This window comes from Canis lupus, chromosome 20 (genome assembly GCF_011100685.1).
Source record: "Canis lupus familiaris isolate Mischka breed German Shepherd chromosome 20, alternate assembly UU_Cfam_GSD_1.0, whole genome shotgun sequence".
Lineage (NCBI taxonomy): Eukaryota > Metazoa > Chordata > Mammalia > Carnivora > Canidae > Canis > Canis lupus.
In genome coordinates this window covers 57,511,300-57,530,452 of record NC_049241.1, presented here as the reverse complement: position 1 = coordinate 57,530,452, position 19,153 = coordinate 57,511,300, and the positions used below count along the sequence as shown (strand labels likewise).

Sequence of the window (19,153 nt, the reverse complement as noted above, 5' to 3'; positions counted from 1 at the left end):
TACCCACCCGAGCCACCCGGGCACCCTGCCCCTCCTCTTAGAGGGCAGCCAGCCAGCACCCCAGCACACACATCCCTGTCAGCCCCCGCCCGCCGCAGCGTCTGCACACACACTCATTCACTGGGATTGTCGCTCTCCCCCGGCCAGAAGGGCAGCCCCTCAAGGCCATGGCTGGCTGCTTTTTTATTTATTTATTTTTTTTAAAGATTTATTTATTTATGATAGACATGGAGAGAGAGAGGCAGAGAGAGAAGCAGGCTCCATGCACCGGGAGCCCGACGTGGGATTCGATCCCGGGTCTCCAGGATCGCGCCCTGGGCCAAAGGCGGGCGCCAAACCGCTGCGCCACCCAGGGATCCCAATGGCTGGCTGCTTTTGTTCATGAATGAGCCCCCGAGGTGCTCCTGAGACGTGCCCAGCCACAGGGTGATGTTGAAAGGCTGAGGGGCGGCGCTGACCAGTGACTGTGTTACAGGCCGAAGCAGGTCTCCAGTCCCGACCCCTGGGCCTGTGAAATGGGGTCTTAGTTGGAAGCAGAGTCGCGTGTGTGACTAGTAGACTGGAGGCCACAGTGGAGCCTAGGACCCAGTGATAGGTATTCTTAGACGCACAGGGGAGGTGGCCTCGTGTCACCGAGGCAGGCACCAGAGCGAGGCGGCCACAGGCCGAGGGTCCCCCAGGCCCCAGGAGCTGGGAGAGGCAGGAAGGACCCTCCGCTGGAGCCCCAGAGGACGCGCGGCCCCGCCACACCTCGACCTCAGACTTCTGGGCTCCGGGACGGGGAGAGAATAAATCTCTGTGGTTGGTGGCCGTGCCTTAGAGCTGCCCCAGGAAGGTCGTGCGCCCAGAGTGCGGAACCTTCCCTGGAGGCGGACTTAACGGTGTCTGGGCGCTGCCGCGAGTCTACGTGGCCTCCCTGCCTGTTCTTAGGAGTCAGCACAGTGTCATGATTTAAACCACGTTTATGGGATCCCTGGGTGGCGCAGCGGTTTGGCGCCTGCCTTTGGCCCAGGGCACGATCCTGGAGACCTGGGATCGAATTCCACGTCGGCTCCCGGTGCATGGAGCCTGCTTCTCCCTCGGCCTGTGTCTCTGCCCCTCTCTCTCTCTCTCTCTGTGACTATCATAAATAAATTACAAAAAAAAATTTAAACCACGTTTATCATTCCATGTTGTGAAGTCAGGGGTCCTCAAACCCAGGTGCGGGCACGGCTGGTTCCGCCCCCCCAGGGCCCCAGGGAGACCCCTCCAGCCTTGTCCCGTCCAGAGGCGCCCCCTCCCGGCCCGCGGCCCCTCCTCCGTCCTCACTGCCAGCAGCACAGGGCCTGTCCGTCTCTGGGGCTCCCCCCCTCTCGGGAGGAGCTGGTGAGGACACCTGGAACCCAGGGTCACCCCCACCGCGGGGCCTTGGACGAGGTCCCATGTGCTGCGGGAGGTGACGCGTCCACAGGTTCTGAGGAGGGACGCGTTTGGGGCTGTCGCTGAGGCCCCCCGCCTGGTCTCGTTCCTGGTGTTTTCTGTCCCTGCAGAAAAGGAGAACAACTTCCCGCCGCTGCCCAAGTTCATCCCCCTGAAGCCCTGCTTCTACCAGAACTTCTCCGACGAGATACCCATTGAGCACCAGCTCCTGGTGAAGAGGATCTACCGGCTGTGGCTGTGTGAGCCCGCGGGCGGGGCGGGCGGGGCCTCCCGTCTCTGACCCCAGCCCGGGACAGCCCAGACCGCGGAGCGGCCCCGGCCCCCGTGAACCCAAATTTTGGGCCCAACCTTGCCTTTCTAACCAAGTGATGTCCCCTGAGCCCCCCGGCCCCGAGACGTTCGTGCTGACCAGAGCCGCGGCCCAGCTCTCCGTGGGTGGGGGGTCCTGGCCCGCTGCCCGGCGCCCCCTCACCCTCCTCGCCCCCCTCCCCAGTCTACTGTGCCACCCTGGGGGTCAACCTCATTGCCTGCCTGGCCTGGTGGATCGGCGGCGGCTCGGGAGCCAACTTTGGCCTGGCCTTGGTCTGGCTGCTGCTCTTCTCTCCCTGTGGCTACGTGTGCTGGTTCCGGCCCGCGTACAAGGCCTTCCGGTGAGTCGGCGCGGGGCTGTGCGTCTGCAGGGCCTCGGGGAGCGGCTGGTGCTCCGGGGCGAGCCAGGACGCCTGACCTTGTGCTCAGGACACGAGCCTGTCGCCTGGCGCGGGTACAGGAACCTTTCTCCCGTCCTGCTTGCGGGACGGCTTCTACCCCGGGTCCGCAGACTGCAGCCAGCTGTGGCCTGTGTTGCCTTTTGGTGACTAAACTGAGGGACGCTTCACGTGTTAGCTGACTTCCCGTTTCAGTGTTCGGTGCTTTCACGGCGTCGTGGAGCTATCACTTCCGTGTAGTTCCAGAACATTCTCTCCCCGCTGAGGCAACCCCGTCCCCATCAGCTGTCACTCCCCCTCTCCCGGCCCCCCCCGATCCCCCTCCCCATGCGTGGATGAGCCTGTCCTGGACATGTCACACACGTGGACTTGCACCCCGTGGGGCTTCCTGTGTCTGGTTCCCTCCCTGAGCGTCCTGGGCTCCTCACTCCTATTCCCGGTCAAGCGATGCTCCCGTGTGTGGTGGACACGCTGCGTGTACCCACCCTGGGTTGTTGGCAGCCCGTGGCTTCTGTGGACACTGGCCGCCCTGAGCCCATTGCTCCGGAGCTGCCGTGCTTGCCCCTACGTGGTCCGAGTCCCAGGCTCTGAGTCCGTGGGAAGCGTCCCTGAGGGGCCCTCCTTGACGAGAGCTGGAAACGCGCGTGTGTGCGGAGGCCGGGAGGGGCTGTTCTCCGGGCCCCGGGCCGGCTCAGGCCGCCTCAGCAGGAACGCAGGGGTGTGCGGACTGCCTGGGAGCTGCCCTGCCCCTTCCCGCCTCCACCTCCAGGGCCCTGTTGTCCTCGGTCTGCCGACGCACCTTCTCCCCGGTTAACCCCCCGCAACCACGGGAGCGTCAGCCGCTCGTACTGAGATCGCTCTGGTCCCTCTGCAACCGGGAGCGTGTCAGGGTGCAGCGGGTTTCCAGCATCTCGGCCCCGCAGAGCCCAGGCCCCGTCCGAGCGCACATGGGGTGCTGCTGGGGAGGGCGCAGACCCCCGCGGGCCCTGCCGTGTGCGAGGGCGGCGGTGACGGCCGTCCCCTCTCCTCTCCAGAGCCGACAGCTCCTTCAACTTCATGGCGTTCTTCTTCATCTTCGGAGCGCAGTTTGTCCTGACCGTCATCCAGGCGATCGGCTTCTCGGGATGGGGCGCATGGTGAGCCAGGCCGCGGAGCCCGGGCGTGCCGCGTGTTTGCTGTGGGGCGGGAAGAGCCCGAGCCGCCTGGGGCGTGAGACGCGGGGCGTGAGACGCGGTGCGTGTGCTGCCCTGGCCTCTGAGCACTCAGGGCGGCGCGGGCAGGGCTGGGGCTGGGTCCTGCCTGGGACGTGCTCACGGGCCCCCAGGAGGCTGGGAGGTGTGCCCCTGCGGTGTGTCCGGGAGGAGCGGTCAGCGGACGGCGGGAGGCCTCCCCAGGACAGTGACCCCGCTGTGGACAGCGAGCCAGTCTTATCTGTGTTGAAGGTGTTGTACCCAGTGGCGTGGCTGTCGTCACAAGTTACAACAAGCAGACTTATTTCCTGCTTCCGGGCTCAGGAATCTGATGTGACCTTCATGAAGCTATAACTTGGGTGTGGGCAGGGCTGGTCCCCCTGGGGACCCAGGGAGAGCTCCTCCTGTCCCTCACCTTCCAGAGATGCCCCCTCCCCGGCCTGCGGCCCCTCCTCCACCCTCGCCACCAGCATGGGGTCTGCCCGTCTGAGGCTGCCCTCCCCTGCCTCCCTCTCGAGGGGACCCCCTGGGAACCCAGAGTCATCCCCACCCTGGGGTCTTGAACGAGGTTCCCTCTGCTGCGGGAGGAGATACCTCCCAGGTCCCAGGATGAGGATGTGGGTGCTTGCAGGGCTCCTGGCTGGCTGCAGGTCGTCGTTGGCGTCGTGTCCCATGGGTGACACCTGAGGCTGTCTGAGGGTGCCCTGCTTTGGTGCGGAGTCCTCTGTGTGTGCTCAGGTGGGCCCTGTGTGGCCTCTCAGTTGGCATCTTGTGGGGTTTTGATGGCCTCCCGAGCCTGCTCCTCAGCTCCTTCCTGTCGTCCACCTGCTCCTGTGTCTTTTGATCCCTTAAAGATCTAGGGGTCACCTTCTGCTCTAATCTGGGATTGTTTCCAGAAGAGCCTCCCCCAAGTCTTCCTGGTGAGCAGATGAGCTCTGTGTGGACCCTCGGTGTTGGGGTTCTTCTCAGTTGATGCCCTCCCACATCTGGGTCTGGAGAGCCAGGGAGGGGCTGTTTTGGGATCCCAGGTGCGGGACGTGCCGGGGGCCCGGGGCTCAGCACACACTCAGCCCCATGGCTCGGCCTTACGCGGAGAGGACGTGAAGCACACGAGCTCAGGGCGGAGGCCTGGGGGGCGGGGTGGGGCCGCCAGGTTCGAGCTCCCAGGGTCCTCCCCCGGGTGACCCACAGGACACGCTCAGTTCCCCCAACACGAGCCATGAGTATGTGTGTGAGGTGTGGTCTCGGGGCTGGCAGAGACCCGCGCCCAGCTTCTCTGCGGGGGTCGGTCTCGTGGGGCCCTCTGCCCGGCTCGGCCGGGACCCCAGGCTCAGGAGGGCAGCAGGTGCTCAGCACGAACCCCGTGTCTGCACAGACGGCTCAGCCTGCGAGGTGGCGGGAGCTGGGCGTCCAGTTCCAGACGTGGCAGAGGGCGTCTGGGGAGGGGTCTCGGGCCCGCCGTGCCAGCGCTCGTGCTCAGTGCCCCCCCACCCTGGTTTCCACCCTGGGCAGGCACGAAGGCCCGTAGAAAGGGGACTTCCAGAGTTTCCCTTCCCTGCCTGAGTGCGGGCCACATGGGGCAGGGGACAGATGACCACCCGGCTGGTGAGCTTGGGCAGAGAGCTGCTCCGAAGTGTCTTCCGGTTCTGAGAAAGGAGGAGGACCCAAGGACAGAGACCCTGCGGTGGCGGCTCCAGGCCCATCTGGTCGCGCACAGGCTCCCCGTGCTCCCAGTCTGTCGCTGGGGGCGGGGTGGGGCAGCGTGGGGGCGGCCCCTTCCGGCTCTGGCTTGTTCCCGTGGTTGGATGAGATTCCTCCCCGCCCCAGGGCCGCCCAGGCCGGTGCAGGGGGTCCGGCGCAGGGGGTCCAGCGCAGGGAGCCGGTGCAGGGGGTGGCCCCCAGGGTGCTGCTCTGCCAGACCACATCTTTTTGGAAGCCCAGGCCCGAGTCTCCCGCCCTCCCGGATCCTGGGGGCTGCTGGGCTCCAGGCCCCCTTCCCGGGGCTGCATAGACGGCAGCTGCTGTGCCTGGTCCCTGTCCTCGGCCTTCTTCCTGGGGCACAGGCTCATCCTCTGAGGGGATGCTCTCGGGGGCCCGTGTGCCATCCCTGGCACCCAGCCAGCCCCGAGTCCTGAGGCCCTGTCACTCCCCACACACTCCAGATGTGCGTCCACTCCGTAAATGCTTCCCTGTGAGCCCGTAAAGGGAGAGAACCTTCCAGACACAGGAAAGAATCCTACGTTTGTATGTGTATCTACGAGTCTGTGATGCTGCATCACACCCGAGAACCTGAGCTCCATCCCTTGGTACTCCGCTTGCTTAAATTCTGGCTTTTTAAGTGGGTTCTTCAGGGGCACCTGGCTGGTCAGCGGGGGGAGCATGCAACTCTTCATCTCACTGAGGCCATGAGTTCCAGCCCCACGTTGGGCATGGGACCTACCTCAAGTTTTAAAGAGCTTTTTAAAAAGTTATAAAATTATAATTTGCTTTGAAGTGATCTTTTTTGAGTGGTTTACGATGATACTCAGTTGTGCAGCCTGCGGACAATCCCTCCGGGAGCAGCAGGTGCATTTTCTTCTTCATTACCTGCCAGAGGTTGAGAGAGCTGGAACCATCTCCCCGAAGGAGCAGGGGAAGCTGAAAGAGGGTTTCTTGGTAGAGGCTAAGGTACGCTCTGGCACCCCCTTTCTTTGGGGCTCTTGGGTCTGCGCGCCAGGCATCTGTGCCCACCAAGACCTGCTTACTTGGAGCGTGTCCAGTTCTTCCAGCAGGATGGACCACTGAGCTGCCTCCACCCCTCCTCCTGACCCTCCAGCAAATGCTCTGATTGCTCCTTGAGCCTCGAGGGCAGGACCCTGGAGGGAGGGGCAGAGAACAGGAGGCTCTGGGGCCTGGGGTGAGCCTGGGGTGGGGTGCCCCGGTTTTCAGGAAGGTGCACACAGGACAGGTGCTTGCTTTAGCAGTTTGTCCAGATGCGACCCCAGGTTGGCGTGCGTGCCTCTGTGCGTTGGATTCTCTCTGAAGCTCTCGCCAGTCTTTGCGCTCCGCCCTCCTTTCCAGTGGGTTTACTGAAGGAGGAGGTTTCATGGTCCTGTGCTTTCCCGCAGGTCAGTTTTTAGGATAATGGTTTTAGTGAGATGTGTACCACAGACCAGAAGTTCACTCCTTGGTTTTATTTCTCTTAAAGATTCATTGGTTTACTTATTTGAGAGAGGGAGCGCGTGCAAGCACGAGCGAAAGGGACAGTCTGAGGGAGAAGCAGGCCCTCCCCTGAGCAGGGAGCCCAGTGCAGGACTCGATCCCAGGACCCCGGGATCACGATGGCCTGAGCAGAAGGCAGATGCCTCACTAACAGAGTCCCCCAGGTGCCCCAGATAGTCCCTCTTCTGAAGTGAACAGTTCAGTGGTCTTAGTACATCCCGAAGGTCGTGCAGACATTACTTTTGTTTAATTCAGGAATGTTCTGTCCCCACCAGAACGATCTACCCCCATCAGCCGTCACACACACCCCTGCCCAGTCCCCCCCGCCCCTGAGCCCCCTCCCCGTGCATGGACGAGCCCATCCTGGACGTGTCACACACATGGACTCACACCCTGTGGGCCCTCCTCGAATGTTGGGGGCTGGGTGTCTGTCCCAGGGGTGGCATGTGGGTGCCTCGCTCCTGCTCATGTGGCCCAGGGACGTGCCCGTGTGCAGGGGACACACTGTGTGCTTCTGTCCACTTGCCAGTAGGCTTTGGGGTATCTATAGGTGTTGCTCCCATCAGCAGGGCAGCTGTGACACGTATGTCCGCATCTTGAGTGTGCGCCCGGCTGTGGGATTGCTTGGTGATGCAACAGCTGTGCTGACCTGGGGGTTGCTGGACTCCCCACATCCCGTGTCTGCGCTGCCCTTTCACATACCCCGTTGTCCTCTGTGTGGTTCCAGCCCGCAGGCTCCTGCCTGAGCAGCTCAGGGGAGCACCTGGCAAACCCACCCCCTCCTCACCCCTGCCCTCCATCTCCAGGTCTCTCTCCATCCTCCTTGCTCCCCACTGCTGATGCCTTGGCCTCTTGGTGACACGGCTGGTACGCAGCAAGCCCGGTCACTCAGGCAGCTGTAGCTGACGGAGGCCGGTTGGTCATCCCTAGAGCCTGAGTGTGGTCATGCTGGGTGGTGGAGGACACTCTTTTTTTTTTTTTTTTTTTTTTTTTTTGGTGGAGGACACTCTTCTCGGTCCTGGTCCTGCTGGGAGGCTGGTGCTATGGAGCAGGCTCCCCAGCCCCCACCCCTGCCTGTGGGTGCATGCACTCTCCCCAGAGACCTCAAACCTCAGGCCAGGGCCCCTGCCCGCTCGGCCCCTCTTCTCAGTGCCCCAGACCTTTTGGGAGGATAGTAGTCCCGAGAGTGACGCTCCCCAGCAGAGCCAGCGCTTCCTCCCCTCCCAGGAGCCTCTGACCACCCAGCCTGAGCCCTCCAGCCGCCCACCTCTGCCCGCACCTGTTCCCCCAGCCCGGCCCTGCCTGCAGGTGCTCCCGTTGCTTGCACCTGCTTCCCCACCGGGCTCGCACACACTCTCCTGGCCCGGCTAAGGCTCCCTCCCAGCAGCTCTTCCAGCTGCCCCGGGCTGAGTGGGGACGGGCAGCAGGTGTGTCCCCAGCGGCCAGCACAGTGTGAGCCTGGGGCCCAGGGGCTCCTCTGGTTGCCCCTATGTTGTGCACGTGGATGACGGGGCCACGCAGCCTGCCTCGTTCAGAGCGTGGTGCGTGGTCTCCTGAACGTGCCTGCGGGGAACCCACGTGTGCTGACTGCACGCCAGTCGTGCTGGTCCCGGAGGCTCGAGCAGCTCGCAGACCAGCACGGGCAGCCTCCAGAGGGGCGGGGCCCTGCCTCGTGGGTGCTGGGGGTGGCTGGATGCAGCCTTCGGCTCCTCGGGGGTGACGCTCCTGGGAGCGGGGGCTGCAGGGGCAAGTGCGCGTGTAGCCAGTGGACGTGGCCAGTGGGACACGGGGACTCCAGGGGACTGCGGTGAAGCCCGAACACGGCGCATGGTTAAGTTAAAGGTAGCGAGCCAGCGTCCGTTTCCTGGTCGCTTTACGTGCTTCTCCGTCCTCGAGGCTCCAGCCGTGTGTGTGTGGGGGGGGGGGGGGGGGGGGGTTATCCGTCCAGAAAAATAAAATCTCCAGGGCAGCCCGGGTGGCTCAGCAGTTTAGCGCCGCCCTCAGCCCAGGGCGTGATCCTGGAGACCCGGGATCGAGTCCCACGTCGGCTCCCTGCACGGAGCCTGCTTCTCCATCTCCCTGTGTCTCTAATAAATAAATAAAATCTTAAAAATAAATGAATAAATAGGGATCCCTGGGTGGTGCAGCGGTTTAGCGCCTGCCTTTGGCCCAGGGCGCGATCCTGGAGACCCGGGATCGAATCCCACATCGGGCTCCTGGTGCATGGAGCCTGCTTCTCCCTCGGCCTGTGTCTCTGCCTCTCTCTCTCTGTGTGTAACTATCATAAATAAATAAAAATTAAAAAAAAAATAAAATCTCCAGCAGGGTTGCTCCCCATCTCTCGCTGTAAGAGGCAAGTGTGGGTGTTGGCCCGAGTGTGGTGTCGCAGGGCCTTGCCGTGCCGACCCCCCCCCCCCCCCCCCCCCCCGGTCGCTTCCCCGACACCACGTCAGCGGTCCCCTGAGGGGCCGCGGCACGCTGCATGTCCGTGTGGTCTCCAGCCGGTGAACGTGCTCGTGGTTACGTGTGATCCTGCGGCGTTCGTTCTCAGGAGGAGGCGGCCTGGGAGCAAGAAATGAGCACCTGGCGGTTTTGTAGGTAACGGCCACTGCTCCTGACCGGGAGGGGCACACGCCCGCCAGCGCAGGGCTGCTCTCGGCCCCTCACACGTGCTGTGCTCGCCTGTGTGACAGTGGAACGTGGAGACCCTGTTCTTTCATCTTTTTTTTTTTTTAATTTTTTTTTATTTATTTATGATAGTCACAGAGAGAGAGAGAGAGAGAGGCAGAGACACAGACAGAGGGAGAAGCAGGCTCCATGCACCGGGAGCCCGATGTGGGATTCGATCCCGGGTCTCCAGGATCGCGCCCTGGGCCAAAGGCAGGCGCCAAACCGCTGCGCCACCCAGGGATCCCTGTTCTTTCATCTTTTAAAGGTTTTATGTATTCATGAGAGACACACAGGCAGAGGGAGAAGCAGGCTCAATGCAGGGAGCCCGAGGCGGGACTCGATCCCGGGACCCCGGGGTCACGCCCTGGGTGGAAGGCAGATGCTCCTGGGGAGCCCCGAGCCCCCTAGGCCCCCGTTCTTCCTCATTGCTGGGTTTGAGCTTTGTGTATTCACTGGCCCCTGCAAGTCTTCGTACGAAATGCTGGTTTTCCGCTGCTGGTTTATTTTTTTCTTGTCCGTTTGTCGGAGCACTTTGCATATGAACGTGCTGGCCCTCGGCTGGCACCCGGGCTGGCACCCACGCTCTTTCTCGGCCCTTGCAGTGGTTGGCTGTCAGCAATCGGGTTCTTCCAGACCAGCGTCGGGGCCGCCGTGGTCATGCTCTTTCCAGCCATCCTGTTCTCCGTGTCCGCTGCCATGATGGCCATTGTGATCGTGAAGGTGAGTCCTCTGCATCCTGCGACTTCTAGCCTGTTCGCAGGCAGCCTGTCACCTGATCCTCCCAAGTTCTGGGGGCTGGTCTCATCCGCGTTTCAGGAGCAAGAGACCGAATGGGAACGAGCTCATCTGTACAAGGCGGGCTCGGGGAAGCGTGTAGCGTGGGCCGCTGCTGAGCACACCTGCCTTAGAGGGCACCCCGGCCCCGACCCCGAGGACGTGCGTGTCCCAGGGTGTGCTCTGTGCTGCCCGGCTGGGCCCGCCGCTGGACACCTGCTACCATGGGCAGTTACACTGGGCACCCGCCTCCACTCACATCCTTGCCGGCTGCGTGGGGCTGGTAGGCCGGCTCCCCTGTCATAGAAAGTTCCCGTGGGTGGCACCGCTCTGGGTGCTTGGAGACAGCAGCAGCAGGAATGCTCGTCCAGCCGTCGTGAGAAGCTGGTGCGTGGCCATGAGCCCCCCTGGAGGTGGACACCGTGGACGTGCCTGGGGTCCCCACGGGCAAGGGAGGGGACGCGGGCATCGATCCAGCGCTGTGCCCCCACACGGGCTGTGTGGTCGGCCGTGACTCGAGTGTCTCTAGCCTTTTTGCCACAACAGTCTGGCTGTTAGAGCACGTTTCCTGGCTCACATGGGCTTTCTCCCCACTGCACCTGGCGGTCTGGGAAGATGGAAGCGTCCACTCCCCCTGCATGTGCGTCCGTGATGCTTTCAGCTGTGTAGACAGCCGGAGGGCGGGGCGGGGGCCGGCATTAACCACGCGTGTGCGCGGAGACATGGGGGAGTGAGTCTAAACACAGCTCCGGGGTGAAGTCCGCACAGGGGCCGGCTCTTTGCAACAGGGACTTCCGTTGAGCGGCAAGCATTCTAAGTTAGAGAACAGACGCGCCCTGAAACCCTAGGGTGGTAGGAAGGTTTGCGGATTCAAGTAGGGTGTGTGCTTTGAAAACAGAGAGTGGACCCCGGGACCGGCCCCAGGTGCGGGACGTCAGCCCCGCGGGCTCAGCACACGGTCAGCCCCGCGGCCCTGCCTTACACGGAGAGGACGTGAAGCCCACGAGCTCAGGGCGGAGGCCTGGGGGTGGGGCGGGGACACCAGGCTCGAGCTCCCAGGGTCCTCCCCCGGGTGACCCACAGGACACGCTCAGTTCCCCCAACACGAGCTGTGCCAGCGCTCGTGCCCACCACCGCCCCCCCCCCCCCCCCCCCGAGGAAGGGCAGACACGGAGACTTCCTAAGTAGTCGCGCGGGAGAAGAAAGACTCTGTGGAGCCACGGGGACCGTGTGCAGCCTCGCTGGTCATCAGGAGTGTTGAGTTAAAGGCCGTTTTTCACTTGCTGAGTTTTCTAGAATCTCCGGCACTGGCCTGTGGCCCCCAGGTGCAGGGGGCAGTCGGTTCCCCCGGCGCTCTCTGCCCAGGAGACGACCACGCGCGGGGTGCAGGGCGGGAGCGTCAGGCGGGCGGTGGCCACACAGGTCAGCAGTGGGGACCGTGGCCGTAGATGAGGGTGGGGCCTCCCGCGTCCGCCCTGTTGGCAGCGTCTGGGCGTTTTCCAACGTGTCCCCTGAGGTGTTTCTCTTGCTTCTGTAAATCATCTGAGGCCCTGCCTCAAACCTGAGGAGGCCTCCCCAACACGCACTCTGGCTCAATTTGTCTTCCTCCTTCTCTGCCTCCCCATCCTCTGCCCCTCCAGGTACACAGGATCTACCGGGGGGCGGGCGGAAGCTTCCAGAAGGCACAGACCGAGTGGAACACGGGCGTTTGGCGGAACCCACCGTCCAGAGAGGCTCAGTACAACAACTTCTCAGGGAATAGCCTGCCCGAGTACCCCACCGTGCCCAGCTACCCGGCTTCTGGCAGCCAGTGGCCGTAGGGGGGGCTGCGTGGCCCCACGGCCTGCCCACCTGCCCCCGTCGCCATCCTCTCCTCCCCCGGCCAGGGCAGCAGAGCCCAGGAGCACTTGGGGACCCGTGTTTGTGTTCATCTCACCTTCGGGAGGGAGGTCCTCGCAAGCGCCGCCCAGAAACCGTCCAGCCTCTGCTGCCTGGCAGGAGGATGCCCCTGCCACACGTCACGTTCGGTCGTCATGCTATCCACACCCTCTCCTGCCCGGGCCATCTGAGGGCCGACACAGGCCTCCCCAGGGAGAAGGTGGCAGCAGGCCAGCTGCCTGCCTTCCAGAGCTGATGGCTCTGAGGACGACTGGCCTCGTGTCCACCCGCGTGTTCTGTCCCGGGGTGTGGCCCTCGGGCCTTCTCCCCCTGTTCCTGTCCCTGTGGGCGATGGGGTCTTGGCTGGGTCCCTCACGACCTCCTCCTCCTGTGTCTCTGCCCACCTGGGGCTAGAGGGCCCTTGTGAACAGCCTACGGGGTCAGCCAGAGGCATTTAGCTGCCGGGGCACCATGATCTGAGCCCCTGTCCATCTGTCTGTCCGCCCCACGTGCTCTGGGTTCCGTGGCCACTGTGCAGGGCCGTTGGCCAGCCTGCCTCCAGCCTGCCCACCTGCAGCGGCTCTCCTCCTGGGAACTTCGAGTGGACCTCTGTGGAGATCCCAGCACTGGGGCGGGTCCCATGGGGAGGACGGGGCCGCTGGGCTCTCCCTGCTGTGCAGACCGCGGGGTGCAGACCGGGGGACACCAGTGGCACCTGCAGAGTGGGTGTGACTGCGCCTCCACGGCCCAGCCGCGCCTCGGAGCCTCTGACCCCACTGTTGCTCGAGCTGCACGAAGCAGGAGCCTGAGTTTCTCCAGAGAATGGCTTTGTAGAAGGAACGAAGATGTGACAAATCTGTGCCTTAACGAGGAACCTAAGCAAGACGCCAGAAGGACCGGAGTGTCCCCGGCCACCTCGGCAGCGCCCTGTGAGTGGACGGGCGGGGGACACCTGGTGGCCCGAGCCCTTGCTGGCCGGGCTTCCCAGGGCCCCGAACGCTGCCCCCCGGCTCCTGGCTGGCCGTCCCCGTCACACTGCCACGCCTAACGCCGGCCTCGCCAGAAGCCCGGGCACGACTGCGGCCACGCTTACTTTGGCTACTTGCACTGAACACCGTGTGGCGTCCAAGGGTGGCCACGGCCCCCGCAGGTCGCAGCCTCCTGGATGGGAGCCCCGAGCCCTGGGTCTCCCGGGTGTCCCTTCACATCCCGAGGCCCCTGGTGTGCGGCCCCAGCACTGACGCCACCCGGCTGCAGGGCCATGGAGCAGGTGTGGGAGGCCCCCCGCCCGCACATTCGCCCGCACGTTCACCCACACTCACCCTGAGCCCCCGCGGCCCCGGGCACCTTGGTTACTCCGTGGTGGGGCGGACCCGATCCTGGAAATAAACACTCCAGTCCTTTTGCATCTCGGAGCCTCTGCGGGGCTGTGAGTGGCGCCTGCATGCATGTCGCCCCCGTGGCCCGACCCCTGCCCACGCGCCCTGCAATGGGCCTGGCCCCCCAGCCGCCCCTGCCCTCACACTGCCTTGCTCTCAGCCGTGTCCACAATCCACCACGGTGCGTTTCTTTTGTGCTTTTCTTTTAAAACAACTAGTTTTTGTCTTTTTTTTTTTTTACGTTTCACTGTTTTAATTTGAAAAAGGAAGTGCAGAAAACGAGAAACCAGCATCCCTTGCCATGAAAGAAAAGTAACAGAGGTGGCCAGAGTAGAAACAGGAAGGTCTCAGCAGCCCAGCTGGAGGGGCCCTGTTGGTGGCGGAGCAGACACTCCACATGGACACGGGAGGGAGGGCGTGAGTCTTAGTCCACAGTTCGGAAACGAAGAGGACCAGGCCCAGCCCGAGCGGGTGGCGTGGCTGGTGGTGTGTTCCCCTCCCCACAGGTGCACGTGTGGACGTCCTGACACCAGACCTCAGGCCAGGACTGTGTTTGGGTCGGGGTCGCTGCAGGGGTACTTAGTTGGGGTGAGGTCCCACTGGAGCAGAGGGGCCCCAGAGTGATGACGGGCATCCTTATAAAGGGACACGTGGATGCAGACAGGCCGGAGGAAGCCCCGCAGAGACAGGGGTGATGCCCCCCCCGGGGGTCAGGGTCGAGGCCGCCCCAGGAAGGCACCCAGCAGAGGCGAGGGGAGTGGAACGAGGGGCAGGGGCCTGCTGTGCCCGGGGGCTGCACCACACCTGGCAGGCCTGTCCCTGGGATGGGCGGGGAGGCGGCGTTGGTGACAGCAGGAAGAGGAGCAGCACCCAGGCCTGGAGGGAGGAAGGGCTGTGGGCTGCCTCGGCCTCCGGGTGACCTGTCAGGACGCAGGATGTGGCTGGAGTTGAGAGACTGAGGCCCAAGTGAGAAGTGTGCGTGGGCGGCCGCGTCCAGGAACCACGGGGTCGTAAGCCGCAGGGGTCTCCCCTCCCACCTTCTGGAGGGCAGAGCCTGGGATCCGGGTGGGAACGGCCACCGCGGGATGGTGGGGCTGGGGCGGGCGTCCGCGGGGCCTGACTGCCCTGCAAGGCCCGGGCGGGGCCTCCCTGCGCGCCTAACAATGCTAACAGTGGCGTAGAACGTAAGACGACATCTACAAATGTGTTAACGTCATCTAAGGATGTGTTCGCTACACTTCAACATTAAAAAAATAACTTTTTTAAGAAAAGAGATGAGTGGCATTGTTTTCATTTTTGCAGAGAGGGCGGCCGGGTTCTCCCGTGGCGGCTGCGTGAACTTCGCTGTCGTGACCCATCTTGGCCCCACGGGAAGATTGGGGGCAAGAGGGCAGGAGTCTAGGGAGGCGAGAGCGAGCGGGTCCCCCTTGCGGGTGGCCGCAGCCCCCTGGGGCCCTGTGGAACGCGCGGGGACTGGGTATCAGGCTGCCGGCCCCATGGGGGGCTGGAGGGCCGTGACTGTGCCCCGGGTGGGCGCACACCTGCGTGCGTGCTGTGTGACCAGTGAACTGCGTTCACCTCCGTTGATCCTTTCGGGTCCTAGCCCCCAGGGCCCCACGAGGGCACCTTCTCTGGAAATAGGGTCACCAAAGAGACATTTTTCAAGGTCAAGTGAGGCCTCATCCAACGTGACAGACTGGAACACGTGGACCGGGTCAGGCCGGGGGAAGCCCCGTGAAGATGGGGCCGAGACGGGGGCGATGCTCTTGCAGGCCCCGGAATGCCGGGGGCGCCGGTGACCCCCACATCCCCCTGTGAGGCTGGGAGGCCTGGGACGGGTTCTCCCCCTGCAGGAATAGGGCCGGCAACACCTCGTTCTCCGACACGCACCAGGGGCTGCAATTTCCACAGGTCTCTTCGGGGATCACAGTTCAACCCGTGACGGGTGCGCATCTCCGGGAGTCCTCGGCCGCCGTGTGCAAGAACCGCGAGCGGGGTGCCCCGAGGCCACTCATCCTCCTACATTCTGGAGCCCGCAGCCTGACATCCGGCTGTGGCGGGGCCGTGCTCCCTCGGCAGGCCCCAGGGGAGGGTCCGTCCTGCTGCTCCCGGCTCCCGGGGCCTCCGGGCATCCCGGGGCCTGTGGCCGAGCTCTGCCCTCCGCGTGGGTGCCTGTGCGGGCGTGTTAAGTTGTTTGTTTACTTAGGGGAGAGCTCACAGGAGCGAGGGGCACGAGCAGAGGGACGCAGAGGGTGACAATCTCCAGCTGACCCCATGCTGAGGGCAGAGCCCCACGCGGGGCTCGGACGCAGGACTCCGAGATCACAACCTGAGCTGAAACCGGGTCGGACGCTTCACTGACTGAGCCGCCCAGGCGCCCCTGTGTGCCGTCGTCTTCCAACGACACCAGCCGTGGAGTCATGGCCCACCCTGACCCCGCGCGACCTCGTCTGAGGTCTAACACGGCTGCAGGGACGCCCGGGGGCTCAGCGGTTGAGCGTCTGCCTTGGGCCCAGGGCGTGACCCCGGGGTCCTGGGTTCGAGTCCACGTTGGGCTCCCCGCACGGAGCCTGCTTCTCCCTCTGCCTGTGTCTCTGCCTCTCTCTGTGTGTCTCTCCTGAATAAATAAAATATTAGAAAAAAAAAGAATAAAAAACACGTCTGCAAAGACCCTATTTCCAAATAAGCTCCGGTGTTAAGGTTCCGGGTGTATGTGAGTTTTGGGGGCGACACTACTCAGCTCTCTACCTCACCCCAGCCTTGGGCCCCTGGGTGTGGGGTGAAGGAGCTCCTCACCTGGCATCTCTGGTGACAGGTGGCTCACTGCATGTCCCCTGCTCAGGCTTGCTGAGACTTCCAGGGTTTTAGCCATAGAGGGGCCCAGGAGGCCTGCGTGCACCGGGCCCTTGTTCGCCTCCTGTGTGTCTCGGGGCCCGAGGAGCCATGCGAGAGCGAAAGACCCCTATCTGGGTCACACTGACACAAGCAGACACCTGCTCAGCAACCGCGAGGAGGACCTTGCTCTGGGCCAATCAGAGGTGGCTGGGGGGGGGGTGTCACATGGTCACAAGGTACAGCCCTGTTCCCAGAGGATGAAACTGCTGGTTTCCGCTCCGGGCTACAACCCCCCACCCCCCACCCCGCGTCTTCTGTTTCCCCTCCAGAGCTCACACCACCCAGAGAGGGACACAACTCTGACTTGTCTGTGGCACCAGGCGACATCTCCCATTGCGGCCCCTGACGCGGGGATGCCCCCCCTCAGCAGTGGGAGATGCAGCATTGCAGATTTAGAAGCCAGGGGACCCCGGGCAAGTCGCTGCGTCCTAAACCTCAGCCTCCACTTCAAAGATGGGAGTGTCTGCGTCCCCGCTCCCCCGAGGGGAGGCCTGGCTGCGCGGACCAGGACCCCAGTTGCACAAAGTGAACCGGGGTGCCTGCGTGTGCCGGTGGGCTGGCGTGGGGCACCAGGGGGCAGCCCTGCTCTGACCTGGGGTCTCTCCCGGGAGATGGGCCTGCCTCCCCTAGGGGTAAGGGGACTCGGGGGCGCTTCCCGCCCATCTCCTCCCTGAAACCCACAGCTGTTTGGGGTTTATGGGTTGGCTGGGATTTTGTTGGCCTTTCCTAGGTCGGGGTGGGGAGAGCAGTGGAGTCCCCGCTCGGCCCCCTTTTTAAAAAATATTTTATTTATTTATTCATGAGAGACAGAGAGAGAGAGAGACAGAGAGAGGCAGAGACCCAGGCAGAGGGAGAAGCAGGCCCCAGGCAGGGAGCCCGACATGGGACTCGATCCCGAGTCCCCAGAATCACGCCCTGGCTGAAGGTGGTGCCAAACCGCCGAGCCACCTGGGCTGCCCCCCCAGCCCCTTAATGATGATCTTGCCGCACCCAGAGCCCCCGCGGGGCCCTTTACCACAGCCGCTTTCCAGACGGGGTCCCCACGACCAACGCTGACAGGAGGCAGGCGCATGCGGGCTACGTTCAAAGTGGGCCCGAAAGGAGGAAGCACAGAAGCCCGTCTGCTGTTTCAGACTCGCGGGTGATGTCAGAGAGAGCGCGTTCACCTGCGCCACGCGGGCCCAGCCACTAACCGTGAGTTCATGAGACAGAGACCAGAGAGGGTCAGCCACCCGCCCGCGGTCCCACGGCCTTCCACGGCCTTCCACGGCCTTCCACGGCCCCCCAGCCCTGGCCTCACGTTCCATGTTCTTTCCGCGGCCTGGCCATGCTGCTTTCTGTGGGGGCGAGGCTGCAGCTCGCGTGTACACCTCGAGGCCCCCCAGAGGAGAGGCTGGCAGGCCCCTGGCCCCTGGCCCCTGGGCGTCGGGCGCCTCAGCGGATTTCCCTAAGGAGCGAGACAAGAGGACACTTGGCCCAGGAGGTAGGACGAAATAAAACCCCGACTTCTCCAGGATCTGGGAGGACTGTGAAATTTGTTCGTTTGTTCATTCGTTCATTCATTCATTCATTCATTCATTCATTCACCACACAGTGATCACACAGAGACTGAGTGCCTCGGGGGCAGACACACGGGGGAGCTGAGCAGATGCAGTCCCTGGCCTGGCATAGCTGGTGAACAAGTGGATTGCCCCTCCCCTCCCCCCTCCCCTCCCTCCCAGCCCTCTCCCCCCTCCCCTCCCCTCCTCTTCCCTCCCTCCCAGCCCTCTCCCCCCTCCCCTCCCCTCTCCTCCCCTCCCTCCCAGCCCTCTCCCCCCTCCTCTTTCCCAGTCATCCCCAGTCAGCTCCCAGAGCAGCTGTCAAGAGCTTGTACTTTGGAGGAGGCTGACTCCATGGGAGGCTCAGGTTGGAGAGGGCCAGGGTGCCGTGAGAGAGGACACCTGGGGATGTGCCTTGGGCTTTGGAGGTGGTGCCTTTGCAGGGACCGGGGCAGGATGGGGCAGGACGAGCCCTAAGGTCGCAGGGGCACAGGGCCGCAGAGCACCTGGCGCCCCCGAGTCCCACAGGCCAGGCTCGGGCACTGGCTGCGGGCGGCACCCGCAGGCAAAGGGCGGTGGTGAAACGACTGTATTTCAGGGAGGTCGGCGCGGGACGAGGGGACTAGTGTCAAGAGTGGCCCCCGAGTGGGGAGAAGGCAGCCGGGTGGGAGGAGGGCCAGTGGGTCGCGCAGTGGGCAGTGAGGTCAAGGCCGCTGGCCCGGGGTCAGCGGTGCGGGCGGCCGGCTCGGGCAGTCCTCACTGGGGCGCGGCCTCGGCCCCCACGGGGGATGCTTGGCCCGCGGGGCCTTCTCAGCTCGGAGAGGCCGGGCTGGACCAGCAGCAGGGCGGCCGTCAGAGCCGGGGCCCCAGCATCCGGATCCGGCCTCCTGCCCCCGCAGGGCTCGGCTCCCGGGAGGCCCGACCGGGGGACCCGCGTCCGCCCTCGGAGGCAGCAGCGCCCCCGCGGGCTCCCCGCCCCGCCCCGCCCCTCCCCGCGGCCCCGCCCCGCCCCGCGCCGCGCCACCGCCCGGCCGTGACGTCAGGTGGCGAGACCGTGACGTCACAGAAGCGCGGCGGGGCGGCCGGCCACGCGTCGCCATGGCAACGGCGGGCGGGCCCGGGCGGGCGGCGGGAGCCCCGCCCCCGGGAGGGCGGACGCGGCCCGGCTCGGTCCCCGCACTCGCGGGTCCCACCCCCCTCCGCCCCCCCGCCCCCCGCCCTCCCCCGCGCGGGTCGCGCGCCTCCGGACACCCCCCGCGGGCCGCGGCCCGGCCGTCCCGGAGCGGCCGCAAAGCGCGGCGACCGTCGTGCGGCGGCGTCCGCGGCCGCCAAGCCCCGCCCCGCGCCGAGGCGCCGTGCGCCCCGGGCCGACCGCGGCTGCGCAGTGGGCGCGCGCCCTCCCCCGACGCCGGGGCGTGAGCGCGGGCCGCGAGCGACGCTGCGAGACCGGGGCGAGCCGGGCGCCCGCGCGGCGGGGACGGCCCGCGCCAACATGCGGAGGC

General features: G+C 64.6%; 1 protein-coding gene and 1 long non-coding RNA gene across 12 annotated transcripts in view; one reads left to right on the top strand and one right to left on the bottom strand.

The window, feature by feature from the left end:
• The window catches only part of SCAMP4 (secretory carrier membrane protein 4), a 28,146-nt gene extending 13,655 nt beyond the window's left edge, over positions 1-14,491 (top strand). For 7 of the 9 annotated variants that reach the window (XM_038567937.1, XM_038567936.1, XM_038567931.1 and 4 more), the window contains exons 3-7: positions 1,530-1,658; positions 1,913-2,069; positions 3,161-3,262; positions 9,790-9,907; positions 11,602-13,247. In XM_038567937.1, coding sequence (XP_038423865.1) covers positions 1,530-1,658; positions 1,913-2,069; positions 3,161-3,262; positions 9,790-9,907; positions 11,602-11,781 — 686 coding nt within the window. In that variant the 3' untranslated portion in view covers positions 11,782-13,247. Of the gene's footprint in view, positions 1-1,529; positions 1,659-1,912; positions 2,070-3,160; positions 3,263-9,789; positions 9,908-11,601; positions 13,248-13,484 lie in introns of those variants that run through there. The other 2 variants (XR_005375250.1, XM_038567938.1) reach the window with 2 other exon arrangements.
• LOC102156539 lies at positions 14,195-18,540 on the bottom strand. 3 transcript variants are annotated; one of them, XR_005375252.1, is made up of 4 exons: positions 17,987-18,540; positions 17,129-17,560; positions 16,015-16,297; positions 14,195-15,835 (listed from the first exon to the last, which is right to left on the bottom strand). It is a non-coding gene; the product is annotated as an uncharacterized LOC102156539 (long non-coding RNA). The 3 variants fall into 3 exon arrangements; XR_005375254.1 differs by having other exon boundaries at positions 18,054-18,540; XR_005375253.1 differs by having other exon boundaries at positions 16,015-16,260; positions 17,987-18,539.
• Positions 18,541-19,153: the final 613 nt, after the last annotated feature.